The sequence below is a fragment of a genome, unplaced genomic scaffold (assembly GCF_019419815.1).
Source record: "Pyrus x bretschneideri cultivar Hongxiangsu unplaced genomic scaffold, Pyrus_bretschneideri_v1 Contig19, whole genome shotgun sequence".
In the NCBI taxonomy this organism is placed as follows: domain Eukaryota; kingdom Viridiplantae; phylum Streptophyta; class Magnoliopsida; order Rosales; family Rosaceae; genus Pyrus; species Pyrus x bretschneideri.
This window is the reverse complement of record NW_025999490.1, coordinates 1,824,437-1,840,527: the sequence shown is the minus strand read 5'-3', so window position 1 is coordinate 1,840,527 and position 16,091 is coordinate 1,824,437. Positions and strand designations below refer to the sequence as shown.

General features: G+C 35.5%; 1 protein-coding gene across 1 annotated transcript; it reads right to left on the bottom strand.

The window, feature by feature from the left end:
* Window positions 1-8,171: 8,171 nt before the first annotated feature.
* Window positions 8,172-9,791, bottom strand: LOC103952424 (berberine bridge enzyme-like 17). Its single transcript, XM_009364015.2, has one exon. The coding sequence runs from the start codon at window positions 9,789-9,791 to the stop codon at window positions 8,172-8,174; it is 1,620 nt and encodes a 539-aa protein (XP_009362290.2).
* Between the last annotated feature and the right edge of the window lie 6,300 nt (window positions 9,792-16,091).

Below are 16,091 nucleotides of genomic sequence, written 5' to 3'. Positions count from 1 at the left end.
TATTGAGATGCATTGAGAGCTCATAAACCTGCACCCCGGTGTTAGCGCTCCCGCCCGTGGCCAGGGCACAGTCCTTCACGTGATGTTCACCTCCCGCACCTTACGCTCACCTTGGATTCAAGGTAGGTGCACAGTCATGTCGTACATACCACTTTAGGTGGTTCCGACTCGTAGGTGACCCGCGATTATTCGCCCAGTCTTCACGTGATCGTAGCACTTGAGCGTATTTATTTACACCCAGTCTTGTCGTATAGACCACTTTAGGTGGTTCCGACTCGTGTGCAGGTATACTTATTGAGCTATTGGCTAGCCAGGATTGATGAGATATGGATAAGTCGTACAGGTCACTATAGGTGACTCCGACTTATATGCTAGCCAGGATTGATGAGATATGGATAAGTCGTACAGGTCACTATAGGTGACTCCGACTTATATGCTAGCCATGATTGATGAGATATGGATAAGTCGTACAGGTCACTATAGGTGACTCCGACTTATATGCTAGGCATGATTGATGAGATATCGATAAGTCGTACAGGTCACTATAGGTGACTCCGACTTATATGCTAGTCATGATTGATGAGATATGGATAAGTTGTACATAGCATTTTAGATGACTCTAACTGATATATCACTTTGTATTGATTTAGTTCATTTGGCCTACTTATTAATATATGGTGGAGTTGATGGCAAACCGTGGTTTTAGTCATTTCTGAGTATGGTTTGGATATATGTATATATGTTGTACTGTCTTATGGAAAACGATACGGGTTTTACATTTAGGGGCATTACTTTTAGAGAGGTAATAACTTTGGGAAGCTTGTTTTTATTGCTTCCTCACACCTTCTGTTTGGTGCCCTCCAGGTTTTAGCTGCTAAGTTTGTATCGACAAGAATCTGTGGCGAATCTTAGTATTGATGGATATTTCTGAGGGTATGATTCTTACCCACACTACTGTACCTTACCTATGCTCTGACATCGCGTGTGAAATGGGTTCGCACCCACTCGTAGCGCACTCTGGTACTTAGACACTTTTAGATTCAAATTTATTCACTTTTTATACACTATCACATTTTATGGCTTCGTCACCTTCCAGGTGTCGGCCAACACAGCTCGATTCAGGGTTCAAGTGGACTTTCTGGATCGGGGTGTGTCATATATATATACATATATATATATATATATATATATATATATATATATATATAATAAACCTTGTTTACACCTAGCTGAGCTGCGGCTACAATTTTAATGGGCTAGACTAACCTAAATAAACCTTGTTTACACCTAGCTGAGCTGCGGCTACAATTTTAATGGGCTAGACTAACCTAATCAACAAAGCCTTATCAAATAAACGCACCACAATTCACCAATTTAAAAACTACAACCCATAGTATATAAACAATAATATTTAATTAACATTTTCAAATCAATATTAGACCTTGTCTATATGAATGTAGATGACAAACTTGTGATGTCTTTGATTTTGCTTGATGTTCTTGCTATCGTTAGTGCAAGAGACTTACACTCAACAATTACATATAAAAAAAGGCTTTTTAGTTAAAATGGTCATTGAGATTTGCATAACATATCACTTTGGTCCTTGAGATTGTCAACTATCCATTATTTTGGTCATTCCGTTAAAATCTTCGTTAAGTGGTTCCATAGCTCATACCAGAAACTGAGATTTTTTGCTGGAAGTATAGGCAATTTTCAAAGCTTCGTAACTCAATCGTTTCTTAACCAAATTCGACCCATAATATATCAATATGAAGGTAGGAAATTGTTGAACAAGATTATACCTATTTAGAAGCCCAGTGGTTGCTGGCGATGGCCGGAAAATAGCCTAAAAGGTGACTAGTCCATAAGAAAATTGGAAAACTCACCGGAAACTGGGTAAACTTTAAACATTACTAACTTCTTCAATACTCAACGAAATCAAGTGATTCAAAAATGAAAATCATACTTCTCGATGAGATGAAGAGAATGGTACCTTCGCCGTGGTTTGCTCGTAAAATGGCTCGAAAGTGGCTAACTCGATAAGACCAAGACAACCACTTTCGAACCGTTTTCCGGCCAAAACACAACGAGTTAACCGTTGAAAAGCTACCATTCTCTTCATCTCGTCGAGGAGTATGATTTTCGGTTTGAATCATTTGATTTCGTTTAGTATTAAAGAAGTTATGAACGTTTAAAATTTACCCAGTTTCCGGTGAGTTTTCCAGTTTTCCCACGGACCGGTCACTTTTCAAGATATTTTCCGACCAAACCTCAGCGTTTGAGCTGTCAAGAAAGGTACTTTTCTCTTTGCCTCGTTGAGAAGTATGCTTTTCTTTTTTGAATCACTCGATTTCGTTGAGTATTGAAGAAGTTATGAACGTTTAAAATTTACCCAGTTTTCCAGTTTTCCCGCTAACCAATCACATTTCAAGCTATTTTTTTGCCAAACCATGGCGATTTAGCCTTTTAAAAAGGATCATTCTCTTTTTATCGTCGAGAAGTATGATTTTAATTTTTGAATCACTCGATTTTGTTGAGTATTGAAGAAGTTATGAACGTTTAAAGTTTACCCAATTTTACAATCTTCCTGCGGACCAGTCACTTTTCAGGTTATTTTGCAGCTAAATCACGGCACATTAGCCCTGGAAAAAGGTATGATTCTCTTTTTATTGTTGAGAAGTATGATTTTCGTTTTTGAATCACTCGATTTCATTGAGTATTGAAGAAGTTATGAACGTTTAAAGTTTACCCAATTTCCGGCGAGTTTTCCAGTTTTCTTGCAGAACAGTCACCTTTCAGGCTATTTTACGACCATCACTGGGAACCATTGGGCTTCCAAATAGTTATAATCTTGTTTAACACTTTCCTATCTTCATTTTGATATATTATGGGTCGAATTTGGTTAAGAAATGATTGAGTTACGAAGCTTTGAAAATTGCCCAAACTTCTGGCAAAAAATCTTAGTTTCTGGTCCGAGACCACTTAACGGAGTTTTTAACAGAATGACCAAAATAATGGATGGTGGACAATCTCAGGGACCATTTCTATTGATTTTCAATCTCAGGGACCAAAATGATGTGTTATGGAATTGCCAATTCTTGCACTAACAACCTCCTCCTCTGACATTTCTTAGACAAAACCAAAGGAACGTCAACAAACTACAATTGACTCAAACCGAGTCACTAAACTAATTTGCTTCCAATGAATGACTGCAACCAACCTGCAAGTCACTAAACAACGGAACCCGTGAAGCATGTATGGGATGAGAAGATAAACGAATCCAAAGTACCACATATAAGAAACTATGATCCCTTTAATGTCATAAAACTATGATCCCCTTAATGTCATATCCCTGTAATAAATACATGCTCTTCCTTTTTTGTCAAGGATATCCAAAAAGATGATAGAACCAACCAAACACAACCATGTAATTAAATTCAACAAGAAACTATCGAATGCCGATGCATAGCATGAATACCACGTAAGCATTGAACAACATAACCAATCCTAGAAGACTTGAGAGATAAACATGAACTAATATGAAACTGATAAACAAAAACACTCCCCCCTAAATATATGCAATCATGATGCAAATCCAAACACACATGATATGCAAGTTGTGAAGTTCAATCCGTTGTTTGATGATTGTCTCTCAGGCAAAGCTTTTCAGGATAAGTGTTGAATTATGCTTTACACAAGAGATAATAAAAATTTAAAACTAGAGGTTTAGTTCTCTTTGACTAGAGCAAGGTGGTCAGAACGAGTACTGAATCCAGTGGTTTTAGTGTGTGTGTGATTCAGAAACATGTAAGAGAATGCAATCAGGACTTTGTTCTTTCCTCTAACTTGTAAGAACCCACACTAAACCAATGATTAAGTGTTTGCTCACCGACATTGTTGCTCGGCCTGCATAAAATATATAACTGGAAAATTAAAAGTTGGACACCTTCTTGCCCAGTAGGAACCGTTCTCACAAAGTTTAGACGTTTTCATATCCTGGCTGTGTTCTCTTGTACCAGAAATTATGTGTAGCTTTTTCTACATCGTCTCATCTGATAAATTTTCTTATTCTTTTCATTACTTTTTCTTTGCTTTTCAAGACACACACTTGTGGCACTTTGAACATTCAACGGGAGCTTAGATTAATCACAAGCATGTGTGTCCCACGTTGTAAGAGTGACAATTAATTTCTGACTAGATCTCCACTAGTATTTGAAGGTGAACAAACAAATAGTTTGAATTGAAAGCTACACCAGTTTTAATAAACAAGTAACAAGTTTTGACTTTTGACATTAAAAACAAGTCCTTCGATAGCCCAAATGCAGCATTATTTATTGTAGACACAGCAACCAAGCATGCAATACACATTCAATCTTAAGTTCAAGAGAGTATCATGATGCAGGGATTGAAATCAACATGCAGCCCTAAGTAATGCAAAACCATTACAAATGCAGAAACATTTCTTTAAAAAGTGAACTCATGAATGAACAATTTTCTTTTACTGTTAAAAAATAAGATAAAACTCACATGATCCTAATACTACATGAGTATACATATGGTTAGAAAGCATTCAATCCATTGAATAATGAGAAGAAAAAGATGTGTGAGCAGTCAAGCATGTGTTATTGTCTTTTCTTCTCCAAACTAGTTTCCTTTAGAATCATGAAATTGAATAAGTCTTGAAATTCTACTAACCTCTTTGAGACGGCCCTTGCAAGGTTTCTCCTTTACCGATGCGGGATTTTTTTTGAAGACAGATATCTCTTGATTATTGGTTATTGTGTAATCAATGCCACATCAGCCAAAGTTGTTAGAATGTTTGTTAGGTAGTTAAATGGTTTGTTAGTTGGTTTATTAGTTACTTTTGGTTAAGTAAGCTTGTATTGTTTAGTATATAATGTATTTCAACTTACAAATCTAGTCAGTTGTTACTTTCCTCAAATATACAAAACTTTCATTTCTCTCTCTCAAGTTTCTCTCTCTAGTTCTTCATTTTCCTTCATCCTTTATTATTCTTTGATTCTTTCTCAATGTAGTTAACATGGTATCAGAGCAGGTTGTCCCACGTGTGAAACCAAACAGCCACATGTGATCTATGTCACCCTGCTGTGTTGTTCATGTGTTAAGCTTAAAAATTCGCCACACGTGAGGGGACGTGTTGAGAATGAGTCCCACATTGATGGGAGGAAAGACCTTGCATGGGCTTATAAGAGGTTGGGCTACTCCCCACGAAGGGTAATCCCGTAAGAAGTTGTTATACCGGCATAAGGTTGTGCTATGACTCCTTTATAAAAGGTTGTTCTTTGTGAAGCTCCTGTCAGAGGCAGAGGAATATTGGACTTTTGGATGTGTGCAGCATAGTTCTTTCCTAAGATCTTGGTCTATACGTTGTAGTGAGGCAGTGAATATATTTGGAGAAAAAGGGTATCATATTTGGTGTGGACAATTACTTTCACAGGTTACTGTACAATGTTGGATGACAATCTGTCTTTGGGAAGATTGTATGTGCAAAAATAATGTGTCATTGAAAGGATGATATAGGGTTCCCATCCTCATCATGGGATGGATTATCTTCATATCGCATCTTACTCATCTGGGTTGCCGCTGCCATGTTGTTGGGTGAAATTGGAAGAGGTCAGAGAGACACTGAGCTTTGCCTTCGTCGGCGTCTTAGTTGCAGGTGAACTTTGTCTTTGTCCTATATTCAAGATAGCAATTTAGCTCTGCTATTATCTCAACAACTTTCGGTCACTAGTCTTTATGTGCAGCATAATCAAGTTGGAAGGTGTTTACAACAGTAAGGTCACTTGCTACTAGCAGAAGTGTAGCTACCATAAAGTTTGGCAACCTATGCCATAGTTTTTCAAAATGGGCAGAAGTAAAAGCAGTTACCACAAGAGCATCATTGCATTTAATTGATAGAGGATCAGGTTGCTACAATCTCAGGCTTGGTAACCTAGCTGAGATTGAGGGGGAATGAAGATAGATGTCTCTTGATTATTGATTATTGTGTAATCAATGCCACATTAGCTAAAGTTGTTAGAATGTTTGTTAGGTAGTTAAATGATTTGTTAGTTGGTTAATTAGTTACTTGTGGTTAAGTAAGCTATGTTCATATATAATGTACTTCAACTTACAAATCTAGTCAGTTGTTATTTTCCTTAAATATACAAAACTTTCATTTCTCGTTTCTCTCTCTAGTTCTTCATTTTCTTTCATCCTTTATTGTTCTTTGATTCTTTCTCAATGTAGTTAACATTTTTTAACTTCACATCCTCATATGTCCATCATTTGTGGCGAAATTTCAAACCATACACCTAGACAATTCGAATTGGGCGACATGGACCATGTGTGGTGGTTGGATTTCACATGTGGCTGCAAGATTAATAGTTGCTTGGACATGAGATTCATGCATGGCTGCAAGAATAGCCAATGGTTTTGGAGTTGTGGGTGTTGAATATCTTGTTGAGAATAAATCTCAGACATTAAATTTTGAAGTCAAAACCACTTGACAGTTAAATTTTGATGCCTACGGGTAACCTTGTGCTTTTACCCTTTTATTTTGCCAGACATTATGTTGAAATAAAAGATCTAGCCTATTGAAGAAATTAATTTTTTCACTAAAGTGGAAAGGTTTGAATTTTCCAGGATACAAATAGGGTATTGTTATGGAAACTAAATTTTATAAACCAAATGATGTAATTGTTGATAATTGGATTATGAGTAATGCTAGATAGACTAAATTTGTAGACTACATGATGTGTCACCAATAAAAAATAAGCATGTTAATCAACACTTAAGTAATAATCCAATCATTGACTTCTATATCATTTAACTTACAAAAAATTTATCTACAAATTTAATCTCTCTAGCATTACCCTTGGATTATTACTTAAGTGGGGATTAATGTGCATATTTATTTTCTATTGGTGACATCATTTGGTTTAAAAATTGAGTAATGCTAGGGAGACTAAATTTGCAAACTAAATGATGTGTAACCGATAGGAATAAGCGCGTTTATCAATGTTTAAGTAATCAACCAATCATCAACTTCCATGTCCTTTAGTTTTCAAAACTTTGTCTCCAAATTTAGTCTCCCTAGCATTACCCTTAAAAATTTGGTCTACCTAGCATTAGCCATACAAATATATTATCCGAACTGATTTTCAAATAAACAAGGATGTCTTGCTAGGGTTGGCCCAAATGTGGGTAAACATAAGGAACCTTACTATATATTGGGTCAAAATAACATGTGTCAAATGTTTTTATTTATTTATTATTATTATTGAAAAGGGTACGATCTTCTTTAAAGAAGGTGGTAAATGTTTGACCTCTTATATTGTTACTGAAATAAAATTGCACAAGGATGCATTGAGGTGACGATGGCATTCACCTTGTAGTTCATCAAAATTAATTAGAGTTTGCTAAAGCATTGTCCTATATAAGGCGACTTTAGTACATTAATATTGCACGAGTTGCAAACCTTAATAATATTAATGGAGGATATAATTTGTTATTACTGTTGAATAATAAGAAAACGCGTTAATCTAGAATATAAGAGTATGTTACACATAAAACAGAGAAAATGAATTCACCAAAAAAAAGAGAGCATTCTTAATTTTTGTAATGTGGGTTTTTTAATTGTTAGTACTTGATTTTTGTAATGTGGATTTTTTTAGTTGTTAGTGTGATTTTCTCTCGTGTTTGTTTTTCATGGTTTTTCTTGTGATTGTGCATGCATGGTTTGACGTACTATTGCAGTTTAGTCAATGAAATTTATGTCTTTCGCTAAAAAAACCTTAATGTATTCCTTTGGATTCAAATTAGCAAAAAGATATACTATAATTTGCAGAACTTCACAAAGACAGTTACGTTTTAACTCTAAAGTTCAACACTTGCCCAAGGGATCCATCACAAGTTTAGACCAACAATTGTCTAGACCAAAAACTTAATTTGGTTACGTAGGTAGCTTGTATATCATTTTAATTATTGCACATAATATATATATATATATATATATATTTTTTTTTGCAATATGTAACCAAACAGTTGTGATTATTATTTATAGCAAATAGATCAGTACAAACTGAGCAAATAAATCATGAAGCAAATTAACCTTCTACAACAACACTGAAAGAAAAACATTATGTGTTATTTATCTTGTTTACTAATTAAAGAGGTGGAATACTTTGTTCATGCTTGAAAAAATTCTGAGGATCAGCCACACTTTTCACACGCACCAACCTCTCAAAATTACCTTTATAATACGCGCTTCCATAAAGCTTAGCGGTTTCAAGGTTTGTCTGATTACGCAGATTCGCAGCAATGTGCAGATCCCTGTAGTTTTGTAATGCCTCTCTTGGGCTCTTGGAAACAAATGGAGTGGTAGTTTCGTACAATTTTCTTGACACGTTTAGGTGCCGATTATTAGCCTCAATCCCTTCTTCCAACCAATACGTCCAGTACTGGATCATAAATAGGTTTCCAGCTCTGTGAGGGAATGGAGTGTCAGACTCAGAAATCTCACTCATTCTTCCTCCATAAGGGTTCCATTGCATGTGAGTTGTCCCTATATCAATCATCATCTTCCATATGGATTCCAAGCCTTCTTTTGGAATAGGTTCCTTCACATAATCCGATTTGCCTTTGAAGAAGAATGGCGGAGGCTTATTTGGCCTGCTAAGTAGAGCATTTATGGGGGTTCCAAGTGGGTATTCAGCAAAAAACAAAGTAGATTCTACCCAACTCATTTCAAGGCAGTCCGTTCGTTGTAAACCCAATTCAGGAAAGCTCTCATTTATCAATGAAAGAAGCTGGTCTGTTTGCCCTAAGAACTGACCAAAGAATGTAACTTGCCCAGTCTTATTATTCTTGCCTTCTTGGCTAGTACTATTAGTAATAGTATTAATGACTTTTGAAGTTGCTCTGATGAAGATCTCTTTAGGCAGCTTAGGTACAACATGTTGCCACTGATAAAGAACATTGATAGCGCCTTCTTCCAAGGTCTTTTGAACTTTGAACACAGTCACATTGGCAGGAACTGTAACCAACTTGATCTTCCATGACAGAATAACTCCAAAGCTCGCTCCACCACCTCCTCTAATGGCCCAAAACAGATCTTCTCCCATTGACTTTCTATCAAGAATTGTACCATTCACATTAACTATTTTGGCATCTTCAATGTTATCCGTTGCAAGGCCATATTTTCTCATCATAGGTCCATACCCGCCACCACTAAAGTGGCCACCAGTAGCAACAGTTGGACAAACTCCACCAGGAAATCCAAAAGCCTTGCTTTTCTCAGCAATTTTGAAATAAAGTTCGCCTATAATAGCCCCAGCCTGAACCCAAGCGCTCTCATCCGTGACATTAATGTCAATGGATCGGAGATTAAACATGTCAAGAACAATATAGGGGACATTTGGTATGTAAGATATGAAGGATAGGCCCTCATAGTCATGCCCACCACTCCGAATCCTAATATGCACCCCATGTTGTTGTGCACAGATGACAGTAGCTTGGACATGAGATTGATGCTTGGCTGCAACAATAGCCAAAGGTTGTGAAGTTGTGGTTGTAGAATGTCTGAGGTTTCTAATGTATGCCAGCAAAACAGACGGAAAAGTGGTATTCTCACGGGTGTAAATGGCTTCTGAAATTGGAAAGGAGGATTGAGAGTGTTTTGGAAGGCAGTGGAAAAAATCGCCGAGAGATGAATCGGAAGTTGCCCATGATATTGAGAGCGCAAAGACACAGAGAATAAAGATTAGTGGACAGGTTTGTAGCTTCATCCTTTTGTAGGGGATGTTCCTTCTACAGAGTTAATTAGGGTGTGGCTCTTCCTGATCACTTCTACTATTTATATAAATATAAAATGCGCGCTAAATTTAATTTCGTGCATGAACATTGCATTTGCATTCCACACATTTCTATTATTGTCGTTAATTATAAAGTAGTCATTTAAATTTTTAATGCTACATTGCATCCAACAGATTCAAAAATTTTGGTAAAATTAATTTAATCAAGAAAAAAATCGGATATTTTAACATAAAGAATTGTTGGGTTTTTCTAACCCATGATGAGTTGTTCTAAGTTTATTAGAATTATAGTTTACTGGATTAAATTGTTTACCCAATTGGTTTTGTTTCCCAATTGAATTTGTTTACCCAATTTAAATTGTTTCTCAACTAGAGTTAGTTTCTTAATTGAAGAAGGATTCATAGCTAGATTCCAATTAGGATTTTTTATCGGATGTCCTTGAAGGGACAGATTTCAATTAGGATTAACAATCCTTATTGAAGAAGACGTTTACTATATCTTAAATTGGAGCAAAACAATAAATTGTATACCACTCAAGGAGTCAAAGTGAGATAAGGCGGCAAAGTGCGTGCGAGAGAAAAGAAAAAAGATATAAGAGTATATTTCTTGTTCTTGTTCTTTCAAGTTACTCGTCAAGTCTTAATCCTAGAGGCTTGGCAAGATTATCTGTTGTACTCATTATCAATAGTGAAATATTATTGTTGTTGCCCAGTGGACGTAGGCACACATTTCGCTCAACCATATCAAGTTTTGGTGTTATTTATCTTGGTTATTTTGTGTTCGATTTCTCGAGTTTGTTATGCTTTTCCCATTCTTAAATGCGATATTCAGAACGAGAATATCATCTAACTTTACGATAGATTGGAGGGTCCTAAGACTCTATATTTTTTAGTCATCTTCACTTTGAAACACGGAGAAGTGAGTGCAAGTTGTTCCCATTTTCCAAACAGTAAAACCTCAGTTCCTCATCTACCAGATCAGCTCCTTCTGTATTTTGTGAGAAACTCTAGAATTAATTTTGTCGAAGGAGACTATTAGAAGGGGATTGAGATGTTGAAATGACTTATTTTGGATGGAAACTTAACATAATTAAGGTGAGATGACAAATTAATGATTCGAAAAGTTAGTATGACAAATAGCTTAAAATTTTAATTCATATGACACATTGAAAAAAAAAAAAAAAAAAAAAAGTGTATAAGTCATAACTAAGTTGAATGAAGCTTTACAAAATATAAGGATTTGTAGAAGTGAAGAACACAATAAAAAGAATAAGCCCTGAAAGATGAAGATGATCGAGAGAAGGAAGGAGAGAGAAAAAAATGGATTTGAAATTCTCATTAATTGAACAAGATCAATCCAACAGTACATATATGGACAATAGTAACCACCAAGCTTATGTGACAAGTATATTCAATCCACATCACTACAACATGACATTCTTATGTCATAACTCAATGTGCTAATGGCACATGGACCACTAAAGTAATGACGCATGGACCACTAAACTAATGACACATGGACATTAATATATTGTTATTAATAAATTCATGTGACATTTCAAAAATTAAAAAAGGTAATTAAAATCGTAAATAGTCTGAAGTTGGTAAGAATAATGTGTTCCATATTTGTATTCATGTTTGAGTTTTCCTCTCATAATTTACGTTAGAGTAGAACAAGGTTCTAAAAAATGTTAGGCACTAGTCGGGCGGCAGATTGGGGCCTAGCGCCTAGGTGGATCATAGCAATAAAATAATAACTTTATACATTTTGAATAATTAGTAATTTAAATTAATTTAATTCATAGGCATAAAATAATAAGTCAAGACATTTTAAATGATTAGTATTTAATTTTGAAAAATAAAAATTAAAAACCCCACGTAATGGGTTGTGGTTCTTTAAAATTTTAAAATCAAAGGCTTGTTTTGTTAAAAAAAAAAAAAAAAAAAAAAAAAAAAAAAACAAAAATCAGCTTGATGAGGTGTGTCCCTATTTTATAAAAATTGACACGTGTGAGGTGTGACCCCTCCCCTTCACCCCACCCTTCTCACATCAGGCAGAATTTTCAAAACGGTGTGCCATTTTATGCCTTGGAGAGCACACAACATTTTTTTTTTGGTTTTTCCCTTCCTCTTCTTCCTTGGAAAGCGGAAAGCATTATGACTTTGGATTTTTTTTTTTTTCCTTTTTTTATTCTTCTTCTCCTCCTATTACTCATCTTCTTTTTCTTTTCCGTTTCCTCTTCTTCTGTTTTGCTCTGTAATTCCCCTTCTTCGATGGAGTGTAGAGAGAAAGGGAGCCACGACGGCGAGAGAGAGAAGGTCGTGGTGCAGAGAGGGAGTTGAAGCCGAGATAGTGTTTTCAATTCTGGGTTTTATTTGAACTTCCTTCCCAAAATCCCTTCACTCCTCCGCCTAAATCACCGCCTAGACTGCCTAGACCGCCTAGGCCGTCTAGGAGCGCCTAGGCGGGCGACTTAGAGGTCCCCAATTTTGCCTAACGATTTGGACCGAAACGCATCGGCACAACGACACCCAGCGCCTAGGCCGAGTTTTAGAACACTGGAGTAGAATACCTTGTTTTTTTGCTAAGCTTGTCATTTTTTGGCATCTAGGGTAACATTTAAAGTTGTACAGTACCTGTAGACATTTGATTAATAGTATAGTAGAACCTTTTAACATTTTCTTATCGTAGTAGGTTTTGGATTTTGATTTTAATTTTATCTATTTAAGGTCTTTTTAGTTAAAATGGTTTATAATATTGGCATAACTCTTTATTTTGGTTTCTAAAATTTAAAATCGATAAAACTAACCCTTGAATTTGTCCACCGTCAATCATTTTTGTTCTTTTGTGAAAAATTTATGTTAAAGAATGAGAAAATAACAAATATACCCCCAATTTTATCAAATCATTTTGGATATTGCTTATTAGATTGAGGATATTTTTGTCACTTTGGTCCTTTTTCAATAGAGATTTTTCACGGAAATACCAAAAGATTGACGGTGGGCAAACTTAGGGATCACTTCTATCACTTTCAATTCTCAATGATTAAAATGAAGAGTTATGCCAATATCAAAAATTATTTTGGCTAAAATATCATTATTTAAATAAGGGCAAAGTTGAAAGTTTGATGGAAAATTATTGAGTTCAAATAAAAGTTTGAAGATACAATTATTGAGTTCAAATAAAAGTTTTTTAAATCAAATATTGAAAATCCAAGACGAAAAGACAAAAAAAGTCCAAAACGAAATTTTTGGATGACATTGGTTGCTCCTTCAAAGCAAACTCAATAGCAGTGATGAGCTGTTCAAAATAACAGATCAAAAAATGACTTGTCGAAAATATCAAAAGGGAAGGGATGCCTCCCAACATGATCCTCTTCGGATACTTTTGGTGAGGATCTTGGAGATCTGTAAATCATATCCGTTTATCGTGCATCGTACATGCAATTTTTATTAGATACTGTTTGTATTTAATTTTAAATAAAAATATTTAAAATAATTTTTTATCGCATGATGTACAATGAACGGATATGATTCACGGATTTCCAAAATCTTCACAAAGAGAATCCGACGAGGATTCGGATTCTGATGCCTTTGCTCCAAGTAATGGTTTATGTACAGTCGACTTAAGTAGTGTTTGAGTTTGCCTAGGCGAAACTTCCAAATGTTAAGAAAATGGGTGCAGTGCAGTTAAGAGTAGGATTCTCTCCCCCCATATTCTCATCCACTTCCCTCCCCTCCTCTCACATATTATTTTTTTGTCTTATTGTCTCTATAAAAAAATTAATATAAGATGTTGATGTGGCTAAACCGTAACTGTTCAAATAGGAGGGGAGGGAAGGAGAGAGAGAATCCTCATCCGTGCAGTTGGTAGTATATTCAATCTCTATTGCCCTTAATAAACACGAGGTTACCCTCTTTGATTGGAAACTTCTATCATTATGAGTAAATTATAGCAATGGTCCCTCAATTTTAATCAAATTGGAGCAATGGTCCCTCAACTAAAAATCTATTATTATTGGTCCATCAATTCATCAAAATGTGTAGCTATGGTCATTTTCGCCAACTTCGCTAGAATTTTGCCAAAATAAGTTATGTTGTAATAACCATTGCAACAATTGGGGTTCCTTAACTCATCAAAACGTGTAGTTAAGGTCCTTTTCGTCAACTTCGTCAAATTTTGTCAAAATGAGTTATGTTGAAAGGACCATTGCTACAATTAGATTGAAGTTAAGGGACCATTGCTCTAATTGGGTTAAAGTTGAGGGACCATTTCTCCAGTTAGATTAAAGTTGACAGACCAATGGTAATGGATTTTTAGTTGAGGGACCATAGCTACACGTTTTGATGAGTTGAGGGACCAATGGTAATGAATTTTTAGTTGAGGGATCATTGCTACAATTTACTCTTTTTGTGAACATTTTAATATACTTAATAAACACGGCATTTTGGTCGTTGTATTTTTGTATATATTAAATAGGGTTTTTATTACAAATGATTTCTAAAATTGACTTTCACCACCATGATGATCCTTAAAATTGAAAATCAATCAATGTAGTCCCTGAAAATAGGTGTCGCAAATTAATGTGGTCATTCCGTCACAATTCTGTTAAAAATTCAATTAAGTGTTGATATGGTACATAAATGGGCCCCATAAGTCTTTTGTTTTTTCTCACAAATATTCCTTAAAATTAACCCACAACATCAAAATGGTCCCTAAAATTGACTCGCGACATTAAGATGGTCCTTGAAATTGAAAATTGATCAATGTAGTCCCGCAAGTAAGTATCTCAAATCAATGTAGTCCTTCCATCACAATTGTACCAAAAATTCTGTTATGTGCTATTGTGACACATAAATAGGTCACAAAAGTCTAATTAAATATAAAAAATTACAAATAGGCTTAATAATTTAATAAAATAAAAAATTTGACAACCCAAAAACTCAGTCCTGCAATCATCTCTGATCCAGTGCACATTTCTCTACCTTATTCGCTTTCTATTATCTAAAAAAATATCTCAATACACCAATATTTACACGCTTCGACACCCTTCACCCAATTGAACCTAGATCGAGATCACCTTTGGTGACAACTTGGCCCATTGGCAATGACTTATGAGACATCACCATTAACATTTATGCCATCAACATCCTCACAACCTTAATCTTGGAGAGCTTGTTCGACGCTACCTTGGTGATCTAGTGATGCAAAGAACGTGGAGGTCTGCCTTGAGATAATGAGGTTATAACCGATGTGCATCTATTGTTGGTTGAAAACTATTTCCACACCCCCTCTTAGGCCTTGGATAAGCCTTGTGCATTTGAGAATTTATGGAAATGATATCTCTTCGGAGGCCCTACTATAAGAAAAAAATTTCATTGTGCAAAAAGGTATTTAGACAACTTTTTTAAATTAATTATTAAACCCACATCAGCACATAACAAATTTTTTTATAGAATTATAGTGGAAGGATCATATTGATTTGCGACACCTATTTTCAAGGACTATATTGATTAATTTTCAATTTCAAGGATCATCTTAATGGTGTGGGTCAATTTCAAGGACCATCTTGATGGTGTTGGTCAATTTTTAGGGACCATTTGTGATAAAAACTCATAAATCTTGTAGGGCCTATTTATATGCCACATCAACATTTAACGGAATTTTTAATAGAATTGTGACGGAATGACCATATTGATTTGCAATACCTATTTTCAGGGACTACATTGATTGATTTTTAATTTCAGACCATCTTGATGGTGATGGTCAATTTCAGGGACTATTTGTGATAAAACCCTATTAAATATTTACACTAAGAGGGTGTGGTAGTAAATTGGTTGTGAACTTGTCATCCACGGCCTATTGGTATTCATCTTCACTTGTAAGTAAAACATCTTAGATTCGATTCTCGCTAAAAATGAAATTGAACCACCCCTTTTTTTTTTTTTTTTAATGGAAACAGTTGAACCCCATTTTGAAAAGCCATATTCGTTCCCCACTGACACTCTCTCTTTTCCTTAAACATATAACCAACCACAATATGTGCTGCCTTGTTACTCGGAAGAGGGAGAGAAGTTGAATACAACAAACCTCAAATGGGAAGCTAACACTCTATTGTCATTAATGATTCCTTCCAACAGACACCTCTGTAATCTTCGCATAATATCATATCCACCACTGCTTTTGCATCAGTCTCAACCTCCACCATCTCGAAGCTCTTTTCCGCACTTGGTATCAAACCTGGACATAGCGGCTCCTCCACCGCCTCGGCT